We start from the raw sequence: 27,798 nt of genomic DNA, 5'->3' as shown, positions 1-27,798 counted from the left end.
ACAATGGCATAGCAACAGTATTCATGCATTGCAAACCCAGGAGTCAAAAACTGTTCACATCCTGCTTATCAAAACCGAAGTTATGGGCACGTGGGTGGCTGAGTCGGTCAAGCATCTGCCTTCAGCTCAGGTCATGATCCCGGGGTCCTGGGATTGAGCCCTACGTTGGGCTCCCTGCTCAGTGGGGAGTCTGCTTCTCCCTCTGCTTCTTTCCTCTGCTCATGCTCTCTCTCTATCTCATATAAATAAAATCTTAAAAAAAAAAAGTTATGATAGCAGAAACACCAGCGGTAGAGCAGACTTGATATCCCAAACTACTTTCTCCATTGAAACTAAAACACTGGATAAAATACACCAGCATCTTTTTAAAAACACGTTGCTTAGCTAGCACAAAAGAAAAAGAATCTACAAAGGCCAAAATGAAGTGAAAGCAAGAATCCTGGGAAGTAAAGGCGCCGAGGCCGCCTCCGGCCCCAAGTTCCCGTTTCAACAGCTGCTAAGTCGTACAGTTCATGAAGTAAAGTGTGAAATCCCACTAAGGTCAAGAGTCTGTTAGGAACCCCTACCCAAACCTGGCGTCCCTGCCCAAGGGCTATGCTCTCAAGGTAGGCAGAGTGAGGAAATAAACCCAGCACACGAAAGGGGCAACAAGGAAATGGATGGTATGATCTTGAGGTCTGGGGGGGCCTCAGGGGGAACCTCTCCTGGGAACTTGTAAAGCCAGCCTTGAAATGGGTTTGCAGTCTGAAGTAGCACGCTGTGGCCGTACTTGAGGTGACTGATCTGCAAAAGTCCAAGTAAATCCTCTCCGGAGAAACAAAACCTCAACTCAAGACACAAACATTTCCACAATCTTCCAAGGAAAATGAGCCACTTACCGTAAGAAAAGAGAAAGAAATCACACAATTCACAAAGAAACAAGATACTAAGATCAACAGGCAGAAAGTTCCACAGGCAGCAAAATCAGGTGGCAGAGAGCTCAAGGGTTGAGATTAGGCAATCTAGAAAGTCGGCTTTTCCTACAACACCGTCCTTGTCTGTTTTCTCCTGTTTCCAAATGTAAATTTCCATCAGTCTCCGTCTCTCCACACCTTTCTATTTCTCCCCGAGGCTCTGCTCTTGCTTCTCCTTCAACCTGTCTTTCTCCACAGGCACCTTCCCAAAGCACTAAAAACATGTCCAAATCTTTCCATTGAGAAAGGAAGGAAAGAATAGAAAATCTGCTTCCCCCGTCCCGACTTGCTCTACCACTCCTATAGCTGGGCTTCCCGAAGAGCGGCTACAGTGACTCCCCCACTGTCCATTCACCCCTAAACTGCAGCCCAGCTTCCACCCCTAACCCCACTCTTCTGATGTAGCCCTTACCCCAGAGTCCTGAGGGACCAGAGCACCAAATCCAGTCAACTCTTATCTCACCTGGTCCTGCTGAGGTTCACACATCGTGCCTATTCCTCCCATTCGGAAACTTCTTCCTCCCCCCCCACCTCTATGACCTCACTTTCTTCTGATTTTGCTCTTACATCTCCCGTCATCCCCAGCCAGTCTCCTTTGAGTGTTATGTCTCCTCTGCCCACTTCGTAAAATGTAGTTGTTTTAAAGTTTCCACTCTCAACACTTCACATCCGCCCTGGCCACATCATCCACTCTCATGGCTTGGAGCAGCCGTCTCACCTCTGGGACATGCATAACCCAGCAGTTTAGGAACTCCAGTATTAATAGTTTCAGAGAATCCATTTCCAGATCCCTCAATCGCCATGCGTATTCCTTCCTAGAGTCAATCTGCTTTGAGAATATGCGTGGGATCAAGCCCGTCTTCCGTCACAAGCTCCTTCTCACGCATCCTAAATCTGAGAAGGGCACATCTCTTCAGAGTTTATGGAAAAATCTCTGGGCCAGCAACTTAAAAAACAGCTGTCAGAGAAAAGAGTCTGGTGGTTGCCAGGCGGGAGGTGGTGGGGGATGGGCAAAATGGGTGAGGGGGAGTGGGAGGTACAGACTTCCAGTCATGGAGGGAGTAAGTCACGGGCATGAAAGGCACAGCATAAGGAATAGAGCCGACAGTACTGTGCCGGCGTTGTGTGGGGACAGATGGCAGCTACCCTCGCGGCTGAGCACAGAGTACGCGGATGGACTTGTCAAGTCACTACGCTGTACACCTGAAAGCAATGTCATATTGTGTGTCAACTATGCTTCAACTAAAAAAAAATTGCCGTAGACTCTGAGACTACCTACAATGACTGTAATACAGTGAATGACTATAATATGGGTAATAAATGCTCTTGTGAGTTAGGAGGGCTCCGGCTCTGCTTTCAATAAAACTGAAGAAAGACCAAATGGAGTTGTCAGCTTATCGATCATTTGATGATAGTGTTTGATGAGACATCTGTATGTGAATTGGGGTTTATAATTCCGAAGGGGTTTAAAGAACTGGTTGGCATTGCTATAACAACTTCTTCCATCCTCATCCACTCACTGATCTAAACAACGTTTCTCAGCATTAATATCAAAGCAATGAGAAATATTAAGAGAACTTATGCTGAGCCCTGTGTCGTTCTAGCAATAAGGAATATCCATCCATGGATACATGAAGTAGTAGAAAAAAATCCCAGCCCCACCAATCTCATTAAGAGACGCAGCTCCAGTAATATTTTACTTTTATGTTTACTAATTACATATTTAAACTATATTGTTATTTTAATCAGTAATCAATTGTGTACTAAGAATAGTTTTAATGACAGCTCAAGCTAGAATAAATTAATTAACACTTAGAGCGTTAGGGTCTTAAGAAGCAAAATTTCTTTTAATAAACATATAATAAGATTTGTTCAGACAAGTGTGGAAGGAGATTCAAGAAAAATGTTTCAAGCATAAAAATTACTTTAGGATTACATTTCATGGAAAAGATGGAATGGAAATACAAGTTCAGGGAGAAAAAGGAAAGCTTTCAAACTTTTGATCTGTTAAGAGGAGTTTATTTATACATTTTTTAAATGGATAATGAATACATACAAATATCGAATCATTATGTTGTACACCTGAAACTAATATACTGTTGTACATCCATTACACCTCAATAAAAAATTATTTGGAGTTAAGTCTCTCATCAGTGAGAAATATTTAAAAATTGAGAGATCGGCATCTACAAGCTTTGATCAAAAATTTCCTGTTGTCATTTCAAGCATTAAGCCTGATACATAAAAAGAAATGGATGATAGTAGGTAGCCGATCACACTGGCACCAAGTTTCTCCCAAGTGCATTAAAATGAGGGATGTGATTTTTTTTAATGTCAATATTTAAAACACATTAGAAACAACATCTTTTGCGAACCTAAAAGTTAAAGAATTTTATATGTCAGTTGAAAAATACATGAGGGCAAATACTGCATAATTCCATTTATATGATGTTACAGAACAGGGAAAATTAATCTATCATGAAAAAAATCAGAACGGTGGCTGCTTCTAGGAGGGATGGGGGTGTAGACTGACTCTAAATGGGCTCAAGGGAACTTTCTGGGGTGATAGTAATGTTCTATACCTTAACAGAGTTTGGGGTTAGAAAGGCAAAATCATCTGTCAAAAATCATCAAATGGTATATTTAAGATTTGTACATTTCATTGAGGTAAATTTTATCTCAAGAAAAAAAGAGAAATATAAACAAATATATGAACTGTAGTTCATGTTACGCATGCCGAAGAATTTAGGGGTGAAATGTACTGGTGTCAAAAATTTATTTGGAAATGTATAAAAAATAAGATAGATTGACAAATGGACAGATGTTACTAAAGCAAAATGTTTGTAGTAGAATTTAGGTGGTGTGTATATGTTGTTCACTGCTCAATTACTTCAACTTTTCTGTATGTTTGAAAATACTCACAAAAAAATATTGGGGAAGTATACAAACAAGAATATATTTTTTCGTAATTCTTTAAGAGTTGTGTGGGCGGAAGTTTGAAGACCGTTGGTTTCTATTATCACCATTTGCTAATGAATCTCTAACCTAAACTTACAGCCCAAACCTCTCTCCAGAATCACAATCATCTTTCCATCTGTCTCCTGGACCGCTCCATCTGGATTTCCCATCAGATCTAAAACTCAACAGATCCAAATATGAATTTATTGTCTTCCTGTGTCGGTTAGAAATACCATCAGCTACAAGTAACAGAATAGAACAAACAAAACGAGGGCAATTTTTCTTACATAACAAGAGATCTGGAGGAAGGTGGCTGTTGGTGTTGGTTCAACAGCCTCAACGATCTCTTGGCTGGCGGGTCTGCCATTCCCTTGGCCTTCCCTCATAGTCATAAAGTGTTCTGCTGCTCTAGGCATCATGTCTGAGTTCAAGATAGGAAAAGGGGGAAGGGAGCAATGCCAGTGACAACTGAACTTTTATCAATACAACTTCAGATTTTCCAGAAGATTCCCAGTGGACTTCCCCACAAATGCCATTAATCAGAACTGTAACCCTAGCTGCAAAGGAAACGAGGAGGCAAGTACTTAACTTCCCTATCCTCTAAATTCGATGTAGGATTGGGTGATGGGTGAGCCTGCCTACAGTATCTGTAACATTCTCCCCAAACCCTCTCCACCTCCTATACTCCCCGTCTGTGTTCACAGTTCCAAGACCTGGCTAGCTACCCAAGTAAGGAGTCCCAGGAGTCATCCTTAGCTCTCTTTCCCCTCTACTGCTCATATCCACCACCTTGATCTTTTCTCAGTCTTAAATCTCTCTCACATCTGAGCCTCCTTCCCATACCTGCTGCCCCCGTCTTGGTTCAGGTTCTCACTTCTTCCCTGAACTGCTCTAACAGTCTCTTAGTCTCAAGTCTTGACTTCAAACCATGCTCCATGCGGCCCCAGCTTGACCATTTGAAAAACAGACCTCTAACCATCTTATCCCCTGCCTAGACCTTGTCTGTGGCTTTGCATAACACCTAGTTTAAAGGCTAACTTTCCTAGTATATCATGTAATGTAGTCCCCCAGTTTCCCTAATAACGTGCTCTTGAAAATGCGTGCAGTTAGAGTGCCCCAGTCCTGTCAAGGATCAGCTCCCCTAAGACACAACTTCCTAGAGGGAGGAGCTGGGGAAGTCGATATTCAAATTCCAAACCTGTTGTGCTAAGCAGGCAGCCGTCTGTCTTCAGTACGTTTGTGCTAAACCATAGTATGAAAGAACAATAGATTTACATGCTGTAATAGGGGTTCTGTTCCCAGAGACTACAGAATATATCATCTCTAAATCTATTGTGTCTTGGAGACATGAAAGTCAACAATATATTTAAAGTATAATATCATTGCTATTCATTCGGTTCAGATATGTACTGAATGCCCACTATGTATCAGACGCTACATTTTAGTTCTTTTCCTTTATAGTAGAACAGAGATGACAGATCTAGAACAGTGTTCGATTGAAGCTATTTGCCTCCTTCTGCATACCTAATGACTTCCATCTTGTTCTCTATTGCACTATTTAAGACTTATTCTTATCACCAGAGTCAGCACTTTCATTTTTCTGTCTTCTACTCATTTTCATAAATAAAATTCATTAGATATTCAAACAAATGTCTAAAGACACAGATGGAGGCAAAGATGGCAACATGGTAGAAACTGGTTGATTGATAGAGTGCAACATGATAATAGCTAAGCTTTATAGAGTACTTATGCTGTGCCAGGCACCATTCTAGGCACTCCACAAATAGTAACTCCTTAATCTTCACAACTCTATGAAGTAGGTACTATGATCACCATGTTGCAGGTGAGGAAACTGAGGCCCAAGGGTCGTTTTGCACCTTTGTCAGCTGAAAGCTATGCCCAGCAGCCCCCCAGACTAAACCCCTGTCTGCTCCACTTGAGCTAACTACATTTCTCCTGGTTCCAGGGGTCTTCGGTCTCCCCAGCCCCGAGCTTTTGCACATGCCGTCCCATCTGTCAGGACTGCTCCTCCTCTGCTCACAATCATTCTTGGAGACCAGGTGAGGCCCACTCTCCTCGGTAAAGTCTTCCCTGTATAATGAGGTGAGGTCAGGCTGTGCTGGCCAGCGCCTTGCCCAACCTCTTCACCCTGCTCTATTTATGTGCTCACAGCTCGCTCGCTCTCTACCACGAGATGATGCTACCAGGCCTGGCTGTCTCCTCACTGTTGAGTCCCCGGGGGCTTGCTACTATGCCTGGCCTATAACAAGCACTTAAAGTTTTGCTGAATTGATGCATAGGATCCCTGGATTTTACACTTTCTTGTCGCCCCCACGCCGTCTGGCACCACATACTGCAGACTCAGTCAATGGGAGCGGGAGCCTGGTTTCCCAGCCAGCAGCCTAACTTAATAAAACAGAGCATAACAAAACTCGCCCCCTTTTCTCCCATCTCCACATCACAATAATCCCCGAGGATTTGAATTCCTTTCCAAGCCCTCCCATCAGTCGAATCCAGGGGGACCCCAGGGGTCTGAGTGACTCCCCTCCCCTGGGTAGGCGGAGCAGAGTGGGGAGCAGCCGTCAGGGCGAAGGGCAGCCGCATCCCGCGCCTTCTGCCAGTTCTTGCCTATTAAGGTAAGAGTTCTCAGAGGAGCGCGGGAGGGACCGATGGAGGGCCCCCTAGAAGGGGCCCCGCGGCCTGTGCGCTCGCCCGGCGCCGGGGGACCACAACCCCCGGCCGCGTGCCCCGCGACGGGTACTGCCAGCTTCAGGGCGGCCCCGGGTCCTACTTTGCTCTTTTACCCGAGGCCACCTTCCTAGGTTTCCATAGCCACCGGGGCCGCGTCCTCATTCTCTACCGCCACCGCAGGCCTTAAATGAGGCTCTGCTCAGGGCGCTGATTAAATGGGTCTCGGGTCCCCAGCGGACGCTCCTTCCGCGCAGATGCCCGCAGAAGAACCGAGGGCGCTGCGCCCGCTGAGCCCTGCATCGGGGGGGACAGACTCGTGTTACGGGGTCAGAGCAGGGGACGCGTCCTTCCGGCAGCCGGATCTCCGCCTCCTCTGCGCCCCCACCCCACGCCAGCCCCTTGGGGTCCCCCGGGGTCCGCTCCCGCCCGGCGCCCGGCCCGGGCCCCGCCCTGCCGCCCCGCCCCCCGAAGGCCCCGCCCACGGCCTCTCGCGCTCCGCCCCCTCCCCGCCGGCTCCCGCCGCTCCCGGCGCTCAGAGCGCGGGCCTGGGGACTCGGGATCCCGCCGCCGGGGCCGCAGCATGGGGCGCTTCCGCGGGGGCCTGCGGTGCATCAAGTACCTGCTGCTCGGCTTCAACCTGCTCTTCTGGGTGAGACCCGGAGCCGGGCAGGCCGGGCAGGGGAGGGTCCGGGCGGGGGCGCGGGGCCGGGGTCCCCAGGGAGCTGGCCGCTGCGGCGTCCGCGCCGGGCTCCAGGGTGTTCAAAAAGGCGGGGGTGAGGAAGAGGCAGACAAAGAGGGAGGGGAGGGATAGCGGGAGGGAGGGAGGGGGGAGCGCCGAGAGAGGGAGAGATTGAGCAACAAGAAACGGTGGAGGGGGGGACACCTTGTGGCTCTTCCCTTTGAGGGACCTCTGCCTCAGCTGGTGACTCCAGGTGCGGGGACACCAGCCCCTCCTCACCTCCTGAGGAGTCGGCTCCCCCCTGCCTCCGGGGCACTCACCCCTTGTCGCTCTGCCTTTCCGCCGCAGCCAGGGCCTGGCCAGGGCGCTGGGAGAGAAACCCCTGTGCCCGTGCGGGGGCTGCCAGGGGTGGTGCCCCAAACGGCGTGTGTGGAGACACCACCTGGCGGTGATGGTTTTGTTTAAGGAAATTGGGGTAGGAGTGAAAATGGTATGGGGGGGGGGGCAGGTGTCGTCCTTATTCTGGATGTCAGAGGAGTGTACCTGGCCGGGAGGAGGTGGTGGTGCTCTTCCGTGAAGGGGATGGACCGAAGAGAGGGGCTTCCAAAGGACAACAGCATCTCCCCACAGCCTCTGCTAAATACCACAGATGATCTCATTCAACTTTGCATTGAACAAACATTCCCCGGATTAGTGGTTCACAGAGAGATAGGGCCATGCCCCTTGTTTCCTCGATTATTGGGACAAGATTAGGGCCACACCATCCCTAGATCCCTGGATACCCTGTCTCAGAGCCTGGAAGACCGTAAGACAAGGTCTAAAAATTATCTTGTCTGCACATTCCTCTTGGGCTTTCTCAAGAAACCGTCAGTCAGTATCACCGCTCAGTTAGACCCTGGGGGAAAATATAAACCTTGCTTTGGGTGAACAGGTTCCCAACGCTAGTGGGAGCAGCAGTGGCCTTTGAAACCACTAGGAGAGAGGAGGATGGCGATCGTCCTATCCGCTCCAGGGAGTTTGTCTTCCCATGACTGCAACTAATGAATTATTGAATGATGGGCTCTGCTTGCGTCTGCCAACCCATTAGCCCAGATGCCTGGGTAACTCCAGCAACTCTAACCTCTCAGAAGACAACTTGCCAGGCTCAGCATCCTTCAGCAGGGGACGGTAGGAAGGAGGCACCCCAAAGACGGCCGCTGAATTTTAAAAAAACACATGGTTTTTGTACACCTGGCATTTACACTCAGCATACTATAGGGAGGGACATTTTTAAAGGTCCTTTATGTTGTGCTTTTTAATAGTCTGGCTTAATTGTAAAAGCTGTTAATTATAGATGTCGTGCTTCGGTGACACCCTTCGCTCTCACTGCTTACAAATTCAAAACAAGTTTCCTATCAGCCTCAGAAGGACTTCTCAGGCTGGGCTCAGTGCTTATTTAGTGCCTGATGTTGTGCCAGCCTTTCCAAGGATCACAGGAAGCATTTATTGAATGTTTTCAGTGTGTCAGGGACAGCGCTAAGCACACTGCATTCCTTATTACACTTAATCCTCACAATGCTCGTGTGTATAATATTGTTATCGTCATTTTTACGGATAAGGAAACAGAGGCTCACGTCGGTTGACTTGCCCAAGGTCACATAGCTAGTGTGTGGCAGAGGTGGGACTCAGACTCAGGCTCTATGGCCTAAGCACTGTGGCACAGGACACTCGTAAGCAGTGGTTCTCGGAGGGTAGTTCCTGGACAAGCAGCATCGGGATCTCCTGCGCACTTGTCAGAAATGCACGCTCACGGCTCCATTCTAGGCCTGCTGAAGCAGGAACTCTGGGGGAGGGACCCAGTAACCTATGTTAGCAAGCCCTCCAGGGACTTCTGATGCCTGCTCACATTTGAGAACCACTGTTAAACAATGATTAAATAAGTATTATAAAGATAATTTATAATATATAAATATAAATAAGTGTATGTAATTTGTAAATCTAAAATGCTGTCCTCTGAGCTGCTGATGTTGTTAAGGAAACAAGTCCAAGGCACATAGAACAACAACAAGTTAATAAGTAGATAATCAAGTGACAAGTATCACACTCTGGCCATAAGCAGAGTACAGAAGGGAAGTAGGAACAAAGTGACGTTTGAGCGTCTGCCATGTGTTAGCCACTGGGGTTAGCCACGACCTGTTTTACATATGATCTGATGAAGGAGTTCAGAGAAAGGTGGGCGCCTGGGCGGCTCAGTCAGTTAAGCGTCTGACTCTTGATTTCAGACTCAGGTCATGATCTCAGAGCTGTGAGATTGAGCCCCACATCGGGCTCAGTGAGGAGTCTGCTTGAGATTCTCTCTCCCTCTCCCCCTTTCCCTTGCTCTCTTTCTGGAATAAATAAATCTTAAAATAAAATAAAATAAAATAAAATAAAAACGAGTTCAGAGAATGGATCACAGCAACAGTGAGGCATCAGGACAGTTGTCCTGAAGAATAGGGTGTTTAAGCTGCACCTCAGAGGACTATAGAACGAAGACTGGCAAGGCGGGGGGGGGGGGGTGACAGGCCACCCACCAGCAGAGGAACAGCACAAGGCTGAGTGTGACTATCATCTGACAAAGGGGTCAGGCTTGAGAGCAGAGATCCCAAGCAGGGTGCGCTTGAGTAAGCCACTCTTACTTCTAGGTGTCTGTTCAAGTATACAATTGGGGTGACAGGGTTGTCAGGAGGATTAAAAGGAAATATGTAAAGTGCCTGACCTCCTCTTCTTATGAATCTAGCACATAGTAAGTGCTCCAAAAACATTGTTATTACTGCCTGCACATAGGAGCATTCAGTGAAAGTTAGCTCTCTCTCCCGAGTCCCTTAATTTGGGGGAATAGCATCTATGTTTGCCAAGTGACTTGCAGCTTGTCTATGTTTTGGGATGACTACACATTATCCTCTCCATTTGTACTTGTGAATTTTACCCCTAGAACTTGGAATGCTTTGAGAGCAGGCATTTTTTTTTCCTGTGATGTTCACAGTTACATCTCCAGTGCCTAGAACCGAGCCCAGCACACAGGAGGCGTAAATATCTGTAGAAAGAATGAATCAATCAATCTGCAGGTTAGAGCACTTGGGACAAATGGCCTTCCCTGTTTGCACTGATAGTCAATGATCTGGAGGACTGATCCTACCTCTTCCTGCGCGTTACCTGTTGATTTGTTCTTTGCTTGCACAGACTGAGCCCAGGAGGGGGCTGTGGGGCCTTCCTCTCCCCCAGCTCCATGGGAGGGTGGGGACCGAGGGTGTCTGAACAGCAGCAGTTACGGGAGGCCTTCCCAAGTCTTAGAGGTGCAACCACCACAGGGAAAGGGCCAACCGAAACCAGTACATAATGCTTTAGGGGAAGGTGATTATTGGGGATAAAGTATCTAGATACCTGCCTTCACTGTACCTGAGGGAACATGATTCCAGAAAAGCCCCACCCTAGTTTCTGAAGTTGTTTTTCCTGGTTGGAGGGGTTTGTGGGAAGTTCTGGAAGGGGCAGAGGTTGGGGGCTGGTTTTCCTAGAAGGCTAGACTTTATCTGTGACGCCGAGTGTCTTATTCACTCACCCTTTGCATGCTCGGGTGCCTGCGCTTCCGAGATATAAGGTCCCCCTCAGTGACCTCACTCTCTTTCCTATCAGGAACTCACCAGAAAGCAGGCAAGGAGGTGGGGGCCGGTGTGTTCTGTGATCTGCAATTTGTCCCTTTCAGTGACCACACTCTCTTTCCTATCAGGAATTCACCAGAAGGCAGGCACGGAGGTGGGGGCCAGTGTGTTCTGTGATCTGCAATTTGACAAATCGATTTGCAGCCTCTGCTGGCAGCTCGGTTTAAGGAAGTTTCCCTAGGCTGTGCTCCTGATTTTATAAACATTCAGCTAGACCCTGTCAGAGCCAGCACAGCACTGCCTGGCCCGGGGCCGCTGACTGTATTCACCACTGCATTTTTAAAAACAAAAGTAAAGCCTAGCCGTGAACCCCACTGAATTCATTTCTGTTATCATGGTTGGTGTCTAACATGGAACCCCTCCCAACGTCTGTCATGCCTAAATTCGGACGCTATAATCAGATAGCACAGCATATGCCCATGCCTCTCATTGGAATCACCTTTATTTTTTTTTTCCTCTGTTGCATAGCAATATAAATAAAACACCACAGTCCACCAAGCCGCATATGTTGGTTTAGAGAAAAACCTGGGCACTGTTTATTCCTTGCTGTATTGTTGTGCGCTCAGTGTTTTCCTATCATTGTGCTGTACTGAGCAACTCGGCGTTAGCGACCGACAGGAAGCAGGACTGTTCATTGTGGAAAGTCACATGCCATATATGGCTTGTCTGAACTTGCTCTCCTTTCCTTCTCACCAGCATTCGTGCAGCTTTGGGGGTTCAGTCAGTGATGCCTAATAGGCGCTGTTAGGAAAGATCGTGCCCCCGAGCCTGGGAGTGGAAGGTGTTTGATGCTCCCGCGGCTTACCCAGGTTGCCGCCTCCTCTTTCTCAAACTGACTTCAAACAGTAATTTCAGAGCTACCACCTGTTGGAAATACTGGTTTTAAAAAAAATACCTGAAGAAAGTATTCTTTGGGGTGCACCCAAAAGCTAGGCCACCCCAGAAGGCAGATAGGAATTTCCTTGGTCTTCTTGTACGATAGTCTTCCTTTCTGATTTCTGTCAAGGTGGGAAGACAGCAGTAGAGGCCAGCCTCCCCTAACGTGGATGAGAGGCACCTGGCATGGCAGAAGGGGCAAGGAGTCTATGATAGGAGCCAGGGGGCAAAGGCTAGAGTGTCAGCAGTCTGGCAGACCTCGGACAGGCCCAGGCAGGATGGCCGGTCAGAGCCAGGAACTCAAAGCCAAGAAGGTGGATGCTGGCATCACACTGCCTGGGTTGACTCTTGCCTGTATTATTTACTAACAAGGGGACCTCGGACATGTTGTTTGACCTGTTTGAGCCTCAGTTTTCTCATCTGGAAGATGGACATAATTAGGTACCAACATCGATCTGTGATTTTTTGTGCAGATAAAATGAGTTAATACCTGTCAAGTAGTAAGTAGTATGGTCCACGTGCATAGTTAATACTCAATAACGTAAGATATTAGTAGTAGTCATATTTAAGCCCTGGAAGCACAAGCAGGAACCAGAATCTAAGAGGTTCGTAAAAATAAAGAGAAGTGACAAATAGGTGTCCTAGGTCCAACGCTGACAAGCGTTCCATAGCTTCTCAGGGGCATGGAATCCGAAGGAGAGATTTCCTCTTCTGCAGGCACCCGGGAAGCATATGCTGACGACCTACTACGTGTCCAGCACCCTGCCAGTGCTTGGGCCTTCAAAAATGAAGATACAGTCCTTGACCTTGAGGCACTCATGCCTCTGATTAGGAATCTGTTTTGCCTTTCCTGTAGTTTATTTCGTCTCTAGAGTCTTTGCTCCTTGCGTCAGTGACTGTTTCTTGCTGGGATCCTCCTTGTCACGTCCCTCAGCCCCTAGAAGAAGTTCAGCAGTGACTGGCAAAGCTCCAGCTCACAGGACGGCATGCACGGACGCCAGCACAGGTGCCCTGCCCTGCCTCTCTGCGACAGAGGGCAAGCCTTGGGAAGGGATGGGAAACCTTGCTGATTGTTGCCCCTCTCATTTCAGTGTGTAGACACATCATCTGAGGGTCTTGTCCAGATGTACAGTCTGTTCAGTAGATCTTTCTTTTTTTTTAAGACTTATTTATTTATTTATTTATTTATTTATTTATTTATTTATTTATTTCGGAGAGAGAGAGCACGTATGTGCACAAGCATGCAAGCCAGGGAAGGAGATAGAGGATCCAAGCAGACTCCCTGCTGAGCGCAGGCGAGGAGCTCAGGCCCAGGACCCCGAGATCATGACCTGAGCTGAAATCGAGAGCTTAACCGACTGAGCCTCCCAGGCGCCCGAGTAGGTCTGCATTTCTAACAAGCCTCCAGCTGATGCTGATGCTGCTGGTCTAGGCAATACACTATGAGAACCATTGGTAAAGACCTACTGGTGGCTCTCATTTCTGAAATGGGGCAGAGGGTGCCCTTGGTCTTGGCTTCCTTATAGCACTTCTCTTAATTCCAGTTACGATTTTACCATTACTGTTGTAAGACCTTTTTTTTAATATTAAGATTTGATGGTTTCTAGAATTACCAGATGGCCACGTGTTCATTGTCCATTGCATTTCACTGTGTAATTCTAGAACATCCAAGCAGTGTCCGTGGGTCTCCAATTCGTGTGGCAAAAGAGAACATAACCTCTGTCCCCTACCTTAATGTTGACAATTAACATCACAACAGGGCTGTTCTCCTAAACTAAGCGACGCTGTACTGACTACTGAGACTATGTCATGGTTGCTAAGGAATCAGGAGAAGGGACGGAGGAACAAGCAAGTAAAATGAGAATATCAGATTGCCTGGAACACATCTTACACATGGGTCAGGGTTACCTGGGCCCACCTTTTCATCTTTTTTGGATATAATTGGGAACAAAAATAATGCTAATTAACGTTCGTATGGTGTTTTATTTTACAAAATGCTAAACACACGCATTATCCCATTTGATCATGAATTGCAGCAATCCTATGAAATAATGTAATTATCCCCATGTTACAGATATAGAAGCTGAAAGTCAGGCCCAGTATCTGAGAGAGGCAGGAGAGCTAGGTTGAAAACACTACAGATCAGTTTAAGGCAGAGGAAAAGCAAGATGGGAATTCAGAAAGGGTGTGTATCAAGAGACGTTTTTAAACTTAATTTCAGTAGCAAAAACTTAAAGACTAGTAAGCGTGATATAAATGCAAGTTGTGTGCTGCTGCTTTTCTGAGCACATTTTGTACACTGGCTTCAATCCTCACAGTGACCCCCTGAAATAGCAGCTGTTGTCACTGCCCAGTTGACACAGGAGGAAGCACGGGTACAGAGTTTAAGAGACTTGCCAGGGACTCCGAGCCAGCCAGCGGCAGGGCTGGGGTTCTATGCGTGGCTCCGGAGTCTATGCTGCCCACCACTGCAATCTGCAAACGGACACGAGAGAAGGTTGGAGCAATGACAAGCATGTGAATTCCAATATGGCGGCCATGCTACTAATCACATGTGGCTATTCAAATTTAAATTAATTAGCACTAAAAGAGATTTAATATTCTGCTCCTAAGTCACAGTAGCCACACGTCAAGTGCTTGGTACCTATAGGTGGCAAGTGGCTGCAATATTGGACAGCACAGAGGGAGGACGTTAAATGTACATCACTGGAGAAAGTTCTATTGGAAGGCTTTTAGCCTAGATATAGTTATTCTTTCTCTCTAAACCATTTTTCTTTTTATCTCTTATTGGGTCTTATAAAACTAAAACTAATGAGAGAGGGGGAGCATAGCTTCTAGAAAGGGGCACTGACATATTGAGTATAGATGATTTAGAAAACTGAAGGGATTCTAGCTGTCCTGGAAAGAGCGTAGAGCTAAAATAAAAATAAGTAGAGAAAGGCAGCAGAGGACTTTGTTATTGGTACTATGGGAGTGGTGTTTCCTACCTTGGGTAGGATTCAGTTTTCGGTTTGAATGTAACATTAGCAAGTCTACCACCATAGTAACACTAAGTGCCGGGCACTCCCCGTTCTAAGTGTGAAACTCGAACTTGTCTAACCTCTTAAGGAGGCTGTATTATTACCTCCGCTTTGCAAAGGAAGAAGCTGAGGATTTGAGCAATCAAGTGGCTTGCCCAAGATCACAGACTAGTAAGTGACAAATCTAGGACGCGTAGAACCCCCCTCCCTTTTCTCTGCTGCAGCTTCCCGACACCACAACACCACAGCTCTGTGCAGTGGATGTTTTTGTTATTATTATGCCTCAGGGCATCACTATGCAGTCTGAATACTCAGAAGAGGTAAAAGTTTCTAGAAGAGCAGTCAGCAATGTTCCAAAGTGCATGCCAAGTCGTCTTCCCCACCATGATGGTGATTGGGAAAAAGTCACCTTATAAACTGGGGCAAGGAAATAGGGCAGGGACGGCAGAGCCCCCAGTGGGGCAAGGGCTGGCGCTCAGCCAGGAAGCCCACTTGCTCGCCCTGCACACGCTCAAATGGGTCCAGCCCCTCAAATGACCCAGTGCTGCCTGCCTTCAAGACTCAGACGGCTTCTGGCAAGATTGCTGTGAAGTAAAAGCTAGCACACCAAGCTGGACTTTTCATGATTTCTCCGGGATTCCATCCAAGCTAACTTTGTAATAAACCCAAGCTTTTAGGCTTGTTCCAAGATAACCTGAGTTCTACCTGAAAGGTGGTTTTTTTTTTTTTTCTGCCCTTGTCTCCTGGTAAAAACTAAAACTGGGTGGAGATCATTTTCGTTGATTGATACGTAAGAATCCTACTTTCTCATGAATAGTTCTTTCAAACCGCCTTGAAAAATACTAGGCTGTAAAACAAATATTGTTAAATGCCCAGTCTTTGCTCATAGAAAGCTCGATATAGATGAGACATCACAGTAGGCATTGTAGCCTCGGGATAAGTGTTTACTAAGAGGGCGAGCCTGAGATAAGAGTCAGCCGATGCTGCCGGTGTTGCCAGGAGGAAGTCAGAGAATGTCGAATGTCGACAAGGCCATGACTGTCCTGGAAATCATCCACTAGGGGAGGGAAGGCAGACATTGGATTTCGTTCAGTTCGGTGACTTAGTGGATTGGGTCTTAGTTCTGTTCGTATTTGATCTTCACTGAATCAAGCCATCTGCTCACCGGAATCATGAGCCAGCAGTCTGAGATATTTGTGTTGCTGTCAAAGACAACTATCCCGCCGTCCTCTTTCTCCTAATTCTTGCTGATCTCTCCTCCCTCCTCCTTTGCCCTGTATTTCTTTAGAGAAAAGGCCTTGTGCAGAACCACTGACTAAACTCAACACGCTTTCTCCCACCTGTCTTGTATCTGCTTGGTCATAACGGCAAGCTTTCCCCCACCCCAGGTCAGTTTCCTTCCCCTGAGCCCAGAATGTCCCCAGCCCTTCTACCCTGCCTCCCAGCAATGCCAGTCAATCCACACAAGTCAATTTCCTAACGACCTAAAAGCAAACAGAAGAAGGTATGTTCGGCTCAAATATATAGCCCAGCATTCCTTCCAGAGATGAATTGCACACTCCTGATTTGGTCATGGTCGTGATTGCAGAACACTACCATCGGTGCGGAAAATTCAACACTGATCGGTTTTAAAATACATCCTTACCTGAAGGAAGTCTTTCAGGAATTTCTTAGCGTGTGCTTGTTCTCATGGAATCATTATGAGAAAAAATAATAGGGAAAATCAGAAACCCTGGTCTCTGACCAGCACATTTCCAAGCTAACGGCTGCCTCATACTCGCTGCCCCAGCGCTGCCTCCAGTCCCACCTCACCTGCTCCTGACGTCACGGCAAAGGCGGGAAGCTTCCTCGCAGGTGATTTTGCGTGGATGTCCTATGGCATTGGGCTCTTGTATTTCTTCGGACAGAATCCTTGATCTTGAGAAAGTGCCGTCTGACTCCTTGCCTTGCTCTCACTAAATAAGAGGATGAAAATCTTGGGAGCTGGCTTTCCTCTTGGAGAAAATTAGTGTCATCTTCCAGAGCAAATGTGCTTCTGACTTTCGCCTGCTAAAAGGACGGAACTCCATTACCCTTATGGTATCGTAATGTGGTTTGCAATCAGATCAAGACTGTGAGTGCTCATTACCTGATTGCGTCTGGGATGGGAATTGCCGCCAGGAGCAAGTATTAGCTTAAAAGCTTTTAATGAAAACTCTAGGGTCACAGTGTCATTGCCAGCTTTGTGTGACTTCATTGCAAAGAAGAGAATTGCAGATGAGTGGGGTTGGGTGGATACCTGGTGTTCACCCTGGGGACGCAAGAATACGGAATTGACCCTGTTCATTCTTGCATTCAAGTGCTGCTCTAATTGCATTAGGTGTGCTAAGCCCCTGCCTCTAAAGGGCATGTGCGGGTGTACCCTGGGTGTCCGTGCAGGCTGCAAGACACACGTCCCCACAGGCTTAAGAAAACACAGAACTGATACTACATGCACTAGTTTTGGTTTGTTTTTCTGTGGGAAAGTATTTTGCTGAGTCTATTCGACAGTGTTCACACCGTGCCTTCTGAGGTGTCTGTACGGTGTCTCCCAGGTGCGGATGTTTTTGAAAAAAGTACTTTGCAAAGAATTCCCTGGGTGGGGAGGGGTGGCAATCACTTCCATCAGCCTGTCTTAGTCAAGTCAGGTTGCCATTTAAAAAACAAAACAAAACACACAGAGTGCCTTACACAACAGGAAGGGATTTCTCACAATTCTGGAGGCTGGAAAGTCAAGATCAAGGCATGGGCTGATCAAGGTATTGGTGAAAGCTTTCTTCCTGGCTTTCAGATGGCTGCCTCCTCACTGTGTCCTCCCATGGCAGACAGAGAGACAGAGAGAGAGAGAGAGAGAGAGAGAGAGAGGGAGCGTTCTGGGATCTCTTACAAGAGAATGCCATTATGGGAGCCTCACCCTCCTGACCTCTAAACCTAATCACCTCTCAAAGGCGCCACCTCCAAATACCATCACACTGGGGGCAGGGCTTCAACAGATGAATGGGGGAGGTACACAATTCTGTCCATAGCATAGCCTAAAGGGTACCTTTGTGAAGGTCCTCCACTCTTCCTTTGAACAGATGTCTGTTGGGAGCCTGCTCTGCACAGCAGAGGGGTAAGTGCAGTATACACCCTGTCCCCATCCCCATGCAGCTCAGGCCTTTTGATTTCTTTTTTTTAATTCCAGAAATATTTAAATAGAAATGGTTATATGAGACATGAAGTCAGGTATATACCCAGGCCAGGGTAGGCTTCCCAGAGGAAGTGACTTGGGAGCTAACTGCAGGTTGGGGGGGTGGGTAGTGAGTTTGGTGGGCAGGTAGGGAAAAGAGCTTTCTAAGCTAAAGAAATAGCAAGAGCAGAGACCCCCAAGTGGGAGAAGGAACTGAAACTGTGTGGCTGGAGGATCTGAAGACCACTGTCTCCCATCGAGGTGAAAAAACATGTGCTGTGTGAGAACTTCCCCAAGGGAAGCTTTTCACCCAGAAAGGGGGCTTTCTGCTGGGGTTAGACATCAGACAGCAGAGCAGCATGTCTCAGGGTTGTGATCAGGGTTGGCTGTCCTCTTCTGGGTGCGGGCGGGGGTGGGGGGAAGCTAGGCAGCCTGGGGGACCCAGGTCTGGCCAGCGATCTTGGCACTTTTACATCTCAGCACTGCCCGATTTCCAACGTAGTGCCTTCCAAAGAACCACGTTCGTGATTCATGAAATTTTTTTTTTAAGTGAAAAAAAAAAGTGACCTCAAGATAGAACATTTCATCAGTGATCCCAGGAAAGTAGAAGTAAATGCAGTTAAATAAAACTGAAATCCTTTAACAAGCTCTGCTTCGTGCTAAATGACCTATTTCTGACAGATAGCCATTACATAAAAGAAACTTCTGGCCCATCCACTTTGCTTTAAATGCTTTCTGAGCAGGTCCGTAGTCCTCTCTTCTGCTACTTCAGTTTTAGCACACAAATTGCCTTCTCTAAAAACATATGCTTACAATTTGCCACTTTGTGTCCTGCAGACTCTCTGGAATATGATTAGAAACTGAAATCACTTGCCTATGAAGAAATACAATATAATATAATAATATAATATAATATAATATAATATAATATAATATAATATAATATAATTGTATCTGGTGTAACCTATTTAATGACGTGGATTGATATGTCACTATTCCTTTCACTGCTGCCTTTTTTTTCTATCTTATTACTTTTTAAATAATGGGCATGCTTTTGCCCTTGGAATCCTGTTTCATCACATTCTCTGAGTTTCTAACACACAGTTGGTACTCAGAAAAAAAATGTGACACAAAGAAATGATGACATCCCGCATCTCCTTGTGGGCTGGATCTGTGATTGAATTCTTACCTGCAAGGTTAGTGTCCCTCCTGGAACACCCAGTGGGAATCAACCTCTCCATGAGCCCCTGAGACCCTCCTGAGAAGGAGCTGAATCTTCCTTTCCTATGAACCCGTGGCTCCTGGCTCACAATAGATGCTCGATAAATGTTTATTAAGTGACTAGCATCAAAGTCCCACCCATGCTATTGCACAAAAAAAGTCCATTCCTGGAAAAACAATATTTCTAGTGATAATTACTCCAAAGGCATGGGGATTGGTACCAGTCCTGGAAGCAGGGCAGCCCTCAGCAAAGTTCTTTAGTCAGTAGAGGGGATCCTTGGTGGTCCTCACTGCTCACCACACCCACTCCCCGGCATCCCCACTCTTGGCTTCAGCCATCACGTCTTTCTCTCTGGCTCCTCACTGGCTGGCATCGGGGAGCACTCATGCTCCTGAATGTTCCCATCAAAATGAATAGGTCCCACCTCCCCCTCCTCAAGGCCCTGCCATGGGCTTTCCAAGATGGTAGCAGGCTAAGAAGAAGCTGTGGGCCAAGCATGGTTGGCCCCAACTTGCCTTTTCCAGCCCCAGATTCTTCTCTCTGCCCAACACAGTCTCCAGGAAAGGAAGCGAAGCCTTACCTATGCTGTTGCCTCTGCCTGGTGTTTGCGCCTCCCTCCAGTCCTCCCCTGCTCAAGGACTTCAAATTCATTCTTCAAGGTGTAAATCAATGGTGTCTTCTGCTGAACACCGTTGTCGCGCTTCGCTCTGCTCCCTGGTGTGATGCTTTTCCCCTGAGCACGCTTCCTGCATTATATTGCACGTACCCGTTGAGGGGATTAGCTCCATGTGAGACTGTAAGTCCTGTCTTTCATCTTTGCTTCCCTGAAGCCTAGCACGTCCCGACCCGGGCCACAGTTGATTCCTTGAAAGACAGGCAGGAAGGGGAAGGAGATGAGAGCAGGGGCAAGAGAAGGAAAGGGCAGTCTCTCATTCCTTACTTGTTCTAACGTTGCCTGAGGGGCGATGCTGTGGCTGAGATTAAGAAGAGAAGAAAGAACAGGGAACAGAGGGGTTTGGGTCTAGAAGGGGTTAAAATTTAGGACTCCGGGGCTCGAAGCCTTTCCCCACGTCGTCGTTCAGTGAGATGTCTCTTCCGGGGCTTGGGACACACAGAGCAGTGGGCCCTCATAACACTAGCCTTGCTCACTTTGCTCCTGACTGGTCTGGAACTGGGGTGAATTTTTTCAGTTCAATTCCATTTCGAGGGTGAGGCTGATCAACCAAAGTCCAGCGACCAGAGTATTACAGGAGCCTTACAGGAATGGTCATTTTGGAAGGACCAAAGGGCTACGTGGTCTTTGTTGATGTCACTTTCCAAAGCAGTGATCGCTGTTGTCACGAGCAACCTCAGGCCTGACGGTTCCTCACCCACGTATTCCTGACCCGGCCAGCGGCTGCGTGCTGGGAGGATTCCCTGCACACAGTGATGACATTCAGTTAAGCCGCAGTTTCCTTGACCCGGGAGGAAACCCGTGTGGTTTGGGGTTGGGGCTGTGGATGAGCAAGCGCAGATTTTTTCTCGTTGCCCCGTGGCTTGAAATTGCAACCTCTCTTTTCATTTTCCATTATGCATCAAGTACATCTGTGCCAGAAGTGGACAAATGTATTCCGTCTGGAAGGATGATCCCAGACAGCAATAAATTAGAGTCTGCGTACAGACATGCCAAAAATGTGGCCGCGTGGTAGGGTGTCCCTGGGACCAGTCACCTCCTCCACAGTCTGCTTGGTGGCTGCAGGCCTTGGCCTGACGCCTCTGTCAATAGATTTTGCTTTGTATTTGGAAACTGTCTTTCCATCAAGTCACCGCAGAGTCACGATGGGGAGGGTTGCCTGCGAGGCTTTGCTGGACACAGCTGTCCCAGGCAGCCTCGGGGAGCTTCTAGGACAGTGCCTTCCCAAGGCCATCACTCTCTTTCCTGCACCAGAACAGCAGTGACCTCAAAGCTGGTTTCCTCCCAAACTAGAGCACGGCCCAAGAAAACCCTCCCCGCTTTTTCTGGATTGAGCAAACTACCATATAATGCATTGAAAAAACAACATTTTTAAATGTACAAGAGTAATTACATGCTTCGTGCGGACAATTTAAAAGATAGAGTGAAAAGAAAAAAGCCACCTGTCATCCTACCTTCAAAGATAAATACTGTGAATGTTTTAGCACGACTTCTTTCAATAATTTTCCATGCCATGCTACCCTTTTAAAAGTGCAAAACTCTTTTAAAGCTGGTTCAGTCCAGCTCCTGTAGCTGTCCCTCACATTATCCAATTAGTGCTTTCCTCTGAGTACTGGAAACTTTTACTTATTCCACATGAGAGAGTCCAGCTGGTAGAGCTCTAGCCCTTCTGACTCCTCGGTGAAGTCACGCGGCTCTTCTGAAGACCCTGGCCTGGAGGGGAGAGAAGGGAATGGCTAAGTCCTCCTGTAAGTCCAGCCAGAGAGCCCCAAAGGGCAGCGCCAGGCCTTGACATGTAGCCCTGCCCATAGAGGGACCCTGTGTGCAGAGGGCTCTGCTCCGACCCTGCCTTTGATACCAGTTTTCCTTATTAAACCTCTACTTGTCGGGCTGCATCCCATCTTCTTGCCAGCGTCTGTGTCTGCTCTTCCCTGTGGGGACAGGGACAGCCTCTAAACTGTTCATCTGGTGACAGGTAGGGACCCCCACACTAACAACAAGATGAGTTGGCGGAACCAGGAGGCAGTCTTTACATCTGCTGACTTCCCCGGGCAGCTTGAGTCCAGAAGGTGCCCGGCGAATATCTGTTGATGGATCAACGTGATGCAATTCGGGGTGGGTGTTTGTGGGTGGAGCCTGCCGGCAGGCCGGCACAACACTCCTAGGATGGTAGAAAAGACCCCGCGTTGATGCGGAGCCTCACAAAAGCCCTCAGAGTGGCCCAGAGGAAACAGGCGATGACTCTACCAGCTGCCAGCCTGCCCAGCCACGGCCTGCGCCAGCCACACGGCCTCACCAGGAGCCGCACAGCACACAGACCATGCTTTTTCAGAAAATTATTTTTTCCTTTCTCACTTTCCATGGAAACTCAAAATAGCAACCAAAAACAAAACAAAACAAAACAAAACACCAAAACAAAACAAAAGAAAAAAAAATGGCCGAGCCACCTCTCTGCCTGCAAAACCATCCCCAGGCAGTACAGTGACCAGGGAGGCCCCGGGGAGAAAGGGTTCTAGATGTTTCTGAAACAGCTTCTAACTGGCACTGCACACTCATGAGGTGTGGACGGGTTCTGAAGGTTGTGTGTTTCATTCCCATTTAGAAGAATGGGTTTCCCCCAGGTCTGAGAGTTCGTCTTACTGTTGGCGACCCAGAGGCTGAAACAGCCCCTTCTCACGGTGATGTTGGTCAGGAGGTCCGGGGTGCCCAGCAAGGGACAGCATGGCAGGGGTCAGATGCCTTCCAGGGGGATTGTGATTGGAACGTTCTTTTTGAGACACCTCCCCAGGCTGTGCTGTCTATGCCCAGCAACCACAGGGCAGCCCAGCAGAACAGGGACAGCTCAGCTTGGAATCAGGAAACCGCAGTTCTGATATCCCGTCTGGGGGCCTGGGGAGCTCTGAGTACGTCGTTTCTCCTCCCCCAGGAAACATGAAGGGCAGACAAGCTGATTTCTAAAGGGATGGCCTCTTCCAGCCTCTGTGCTCCGTGCCCCCAGCCCACTCTGGTGCTATGCGCACCCTGTCCCCTTCCCTTTGCTGAAAACCAGTGTTGTTTCCCTTTCAGCTGGCAGGGTCAGCTGTCATTGGTTTCGGACTATGGTTTCGGTTTGGAGGCACCATGAAGGACTTCTCATCGGAGGACAAGTCCCCAGAGTATTTCTACATGGGTGAGTGACTTCAGCTTCCCCGACCGTTAGCTGGAGCTGCCCCAGAGCCTTAGAGCAGAACCCACACCCGGACTTCCGTGGGAGGGGAAGTAAGGAGGCAAAACCTGAGCCCGGGGCTGGAGGGGCCATGTCGTCGGGGCGGGTGAGGACCCTGCCCCCTACCCTGCCCGCTCCTCACATGGTTCATCAAAATCAAGAAGGACCAGTGTGACAGCGCGGACCCACTGTGCTGCTTTCAGCCACACTCATTTCCAAAGAATTAGAAAACTCCCTTTTGCCCGCTGAGCGAGGTGGATACAGCACCAATCCATCTGGCCTGATGGGGCCCCTGTCGAGTCAGGGGTTTATTCGTGATCTTGTATTTTAAGTTGTCTACGAGGGAGACATAATTCCGAGTGAAGAGACATCTCAAGGTTCGGAGGTACTCAGTCCTTCCCTAACTAGGGACTGTAGAGGGCAGGGCTTCCCCCGGCTGTGGGGAAGGGCTGGGGGGGGGGGGGCGGGAAAGGTGGCCTGCAATTCTGAGACTACGTGGTAAGTAGGGGCTGAGCGTTTCCCTGGGTTTAGTCCCTCTGATCTACTTCTCGTCCTCTTCTGCGGGCTGTCCTCACTCCCCAGCTGAGTGCACCCGGACCCTAGACTTCCAAAAGCCTGAGACCGTTGTCACTACAGGTCACAGCCCCGTGTGACGGGCCGTTGCATGGTCTGCGCCAGCCATGGAGTACATGGGGAGTATGGGGAGAAGCAGGATCCTGGGCGGGGCCTTTGCTCCCTCCTGTGCCCAGAAGAGCACCGTCTGCTCCCTGGGACGGACGGAGCGCCCAGGCCCCCTCCGAGCCTTGTAAAGGGCTGCTCACAGCTCTGCTGCCTCCTCTTGCCAGCGACCTTCCCACAGCAGGGCCTCCTGAGGAAAGCAGCCGTAGCAGCGAGGATACTTCTAGAGGAAAGGAAAAACAAACGTACTATAACATGGGCGGCAGTAAGGACTGTCCACATTTCACCAAATCTTAGATGCAGTCTTTTGTAAAACACACAGTTCTTTTAAGTTCCACTAAGAGAAGAAGAAATGCTGCCAGTTCAACCCTGACATACCAGAAAATATGCATCCTAATTTTAGGGACATTAAAATGTGAATATGGCAGATGTATATTGAAATTGATGAAACACGGTGAAAGAAGTGTGGAGATGGGGACTCTCCAGAGTTAGCCCAGAGTTCAACAAAGTCATCAAGGACCCGGGTTTTTTCCATCTGTCCACTGGCCATCCTCGGGATGACCTCAAATGCATCCCCTCAGGTTTAAAAGATAGCTATGGTGGCTCCAAGTATTATATCCTCATACAGCAACGTCCAAAAGAGAGAGAGAGAAAAAAAAAAGGAAGTTTCACCTCACATGGCCCTTTTTAGGAATGAATACAACCTTTGTCAGAAGACCCCCAGCAGACCTCTCCTTGCAGCTTATTGGCCAGAACCATACTGTCTGCTCATGCTGAACGAGTCATGGCCAAGAGGAGAGCTACCGTGACTGGCTCTTGTGACTAATGGAGAGTCATCCTGGGCTTGGGAAGGGGCCCAGGCTCCCCAGAGGGCCTCTGACACTTGGACAAAGTCAGAGTTTTGTTACAAGGACGAAGCAGAGGAATCTGCCATCATACTACACACTGAACTGCTCTTTCCACCCACACGGTTTCCAGGTAGCACTCACCCCTCCGTCCAAAGCTAACACACACATTGAACATATTTCTCCTTGAGGAACTCCTGGCTCTGTGAACCTCCTCGGAAGCGTTCGCTGTCCCAGAGCGGGCCCCAGTGCCCCTGGACAAAGCTCAGCCTGTCCTTGTCCTGCGCCACCCCCAGGGGACAGATGTGCAGGAACAGTCAGGGGAGGGTAGCAGAAGGCATGCACCTCCCCTCGTGTTACTCATGGCTCCCAGACAGCTTAGTCCGTAACTGTTCCCTGTGATTTCTAACTCCGTTCGGCCATAGTCTCGCCTCAGTGCCCACTGGACTAACCACTACAAAGGTCTGGTCCCGTCATAATGGGATTCTTGCCTCTCCAGACATAGGCACTAATGAATAGCAGACAATAATCACAAGCGTATGTTAAGTGCTAATGGCTGGTACAAAAAGAATCACCGAATTGAGAAGTGAGAAGGGGTGCCTGGCTGGCTCCGTCGGGAGAGCCAGCCACTCTTGATCTCGGGGTGCTGAGTTCAAGCCCCACGTTGGGTGTAGAGCCTACTTAAAAAAAAAAAAGATTCTGTGTGGGAAGAGTGGTGGTATGAGCCTGTGACTTTAGAGGTCACATTTAAAAAAGCATCACGGATTTCGGAGAAGCTTCTAACAACCCCCTGGCTGGCTCAGTACAGCCCACTACTCTGGATCTCAGGGTCATGAGTTTGAGCTGCACATTGGGCCTAGAGCTTACATTAAAAAAAGAAGAAGAAGTGAGAGAGAACCACTGGGGGCCGGCGGGACAAGCCTCAAGGTGGAGGGGTGTTTGAATGGGGCCTCAGAAGACCGCGTTTCAGATAGACTGAGTTAGGGAGAGCCTTCGGGACTCGGAGTTAGCACTGGCCAGTGTAAGGCGGCCGCCGCCCATCATTTCTCCAGCCTGAGGAAGAGATGGCTCGTTCAGGATACTCTTTAGGGTATCTTCCTCACCTAGCTCCTCCAACCACTTACAACTGCCCCTCAGGGTGAACAGTATTTTCTCTCCCTACTCTGAATTCAGCACTTACTTGGCGTCCTAACGTGATGTCAGTCGCAATAAACTGGTGGAAATCTTTTGCTCCTGTAATTCAGGCATGTGGAGGTTCAGGGTATCAGCCTTCAGCCTGTCTTCCCTTCGCGTGCTGCCGGCTCTGCACTGGAATCCTAGTTGCCTCCTCTTCCTCAGGTAGGACTCTCAAGATTTTCCCACAGAAGCTGCATTTGTGCCCGCGGGTGGACGGGGAGGAGTCCGCCCTTCGTTAGGACCAAAACGTGGGAAAACATCCACCCATTCACGTAGAGGCAGACACTCTCCTTCCAGTCGTGCCGCAATAACTCATTGCCTAAAACCCGGCAACCCACCCCCCTCACCCCCAAAGTCGAGGCTGCAAGATGTGAATCTCGATAGTGTAATTCCTGAGCTTGAACTGGGACTTTGGGGCAGCAGTAAAGAGAAACCGTTTTTAAAAGACCATGAAGACCTGGGTTATATGAAAAACACGTAAGAAAGGCTGTCTCTCTTTCAATGAGGATAAACATCTGGCTATCTAAAAATCTCTTCATGGTGTTTTTAATTTGGGGATTTCATCAAGTATTTGGGTTTATGCAAACATAGTTATGCATTGAAGCAGGGGCTCCTCTATTCTTTCCCTCTTTTTTTTTTTTTTAATAGGCTCCTCCACTTAGGAAAAAATGTAATCTATTCATGGATATATCAGCCAGCATCTATAGTCCTGGGCTCTGGAGTCACACAAAAGAGGATGAGAACGCTGCGCTCGCTCCCATGTATCTTTGCGATCTATTTGAAAAGACTCACAGAGTTAACAATTTAAATTCTAATGGAAACGAGCGTGGAACTAAATGCCAGCTAAGTGGTATTTGCCATGGGTGCAGCAGGGGTCATTCTAAACCAGTGAGGCAAGGATCTGATTTAGGTTTGAAAGACCAGGCTGTCATCAGTGAGCGGAAGACAAACGAGGACAGCAGAGGTTGTAGGGCAAAGACTGCAAGGCGCGTCCACGGGACAGTAATCAGCAAGCCTAGGCTGGGCAGACGACTCTGGTTGGAGTGGAACAGATTGGGGCAAGGTGGGAGGTAGGATTAGAAGCGCCAGGGAGGGAGGGGAAGGACAAACACACAGGGCCCTGAATGTCAACGCTTGTTCATTTAGTAAAGCAACAGAGGGATAATTCAGGGTTTGGGGGGAGGGATTGGCACTGCATTTTAAAGAGATTTTTCTAGCAGCAGCGGGATGAGAGGGGAGACAGAAAAGAACATGCTAGGTGACTGATACCATCAGACAGAAGGGCATCACCGTGCTGGTTGTCAACAGCAGGAACTGTGAAGAAAGAGGAAGACAAGAAACATTATTTAACACTATTATTGGACAGTATGAAAGTCAGGGACAGAAGGAATCAAAGTGGTAAAAGATATCAGTGACAGAAGAGTCAAGCCTAGCAGGAAGAATTCATGATTCTCGGTGGGAATCCGAGTTACAGGAGGAAGGGCTCCTGCTCAGAGGGGGGCAAGGTGTGCAGACCTGAGGTGTAGTGTGGGAAGCAGCCTCTCGTTATCCCACGAAGCTCTGAGAGCACTTTCACACGTGTCGATTTGGGTCCAACGTAAGAAAACCTTTTTCGTGATTTTGTAAGCCAAAGAAGCCGAGCCGACTCCCACAGATAAAGCTGAACTTTCTCCTTCATGGGTATTTAATTAACCACTAACATGGCAAAAATCAGAATGGAGTGTTTGTCAATTCAGGAGATTCCTGGGTTGAGTAGGAGGGTGAACGAGTTCGAGGCAGACATTCCTGATCCTATTTGCTAATCTAAACTGAAGCAATATGAACGGCCCAAGACGCAAGAAATGTCGTATCTTTATGGATTTGTCTGTCAGACTCTTTAAATGGCAAATCACAGAAACTTGACGCATGCTTCTTGAGAAAAACAGAAATTTCCTGACTCGCAAAACCGAGAAGTCCAG

The 27,798-nt window shown here is 48.1% G+C and overlaps 1 protein-coding gene across 3 annotated transcripts in view; it reads left to right on the top strand.

The window, feature by feature from the left end:
- The first annotated feature begins 7,112 nt into the window (after window positions 1-7,112).
- The window catches only part of TSPAN2 (tetraspanin 2), a 54,379-nt gene continuing 33,693 nt past the window's right edge, over window positions 7,113-27,798 (top strand). For all 3 annotated transcript variants that reach the window (XR_006780305.2, XM_045801438.2, XM_045801437.2), the window contains exons 1-2: window positions 7,113-7,251; window positions 23,003-23,105. Coding sequence is in view for 2 of the 3 variants with exons in the window: in XM_045801438.2 (XP_045657394.1) it covers window positions 7,183-7,251; window positions 23,003-23,105 (172 nt within the window). In the remaining variant the exon portion in view is untranslated. The remainder of the gene's footprint in view (window positions 7,252-23,002; window positions 23,106-27,798) is intronic.

The sequence above is a fragment of the Ursus americanus genome, chromosome 12 (genome assembly GCF_024610735.1).
Source record: "Ursus americanus isolate L20-20 chromosome 12, mUrsAme1.1.p, whole genome shotgun sequence".
Lineage (NCBI taxonomy): Eukaryota > Metazoa > Chordata > Mammalia > Carnivora > Ursidae > Ursus > Ursus americanus.
This window is presented reverse-complemented; position numbering and strand designations above follow the sequence as displayed.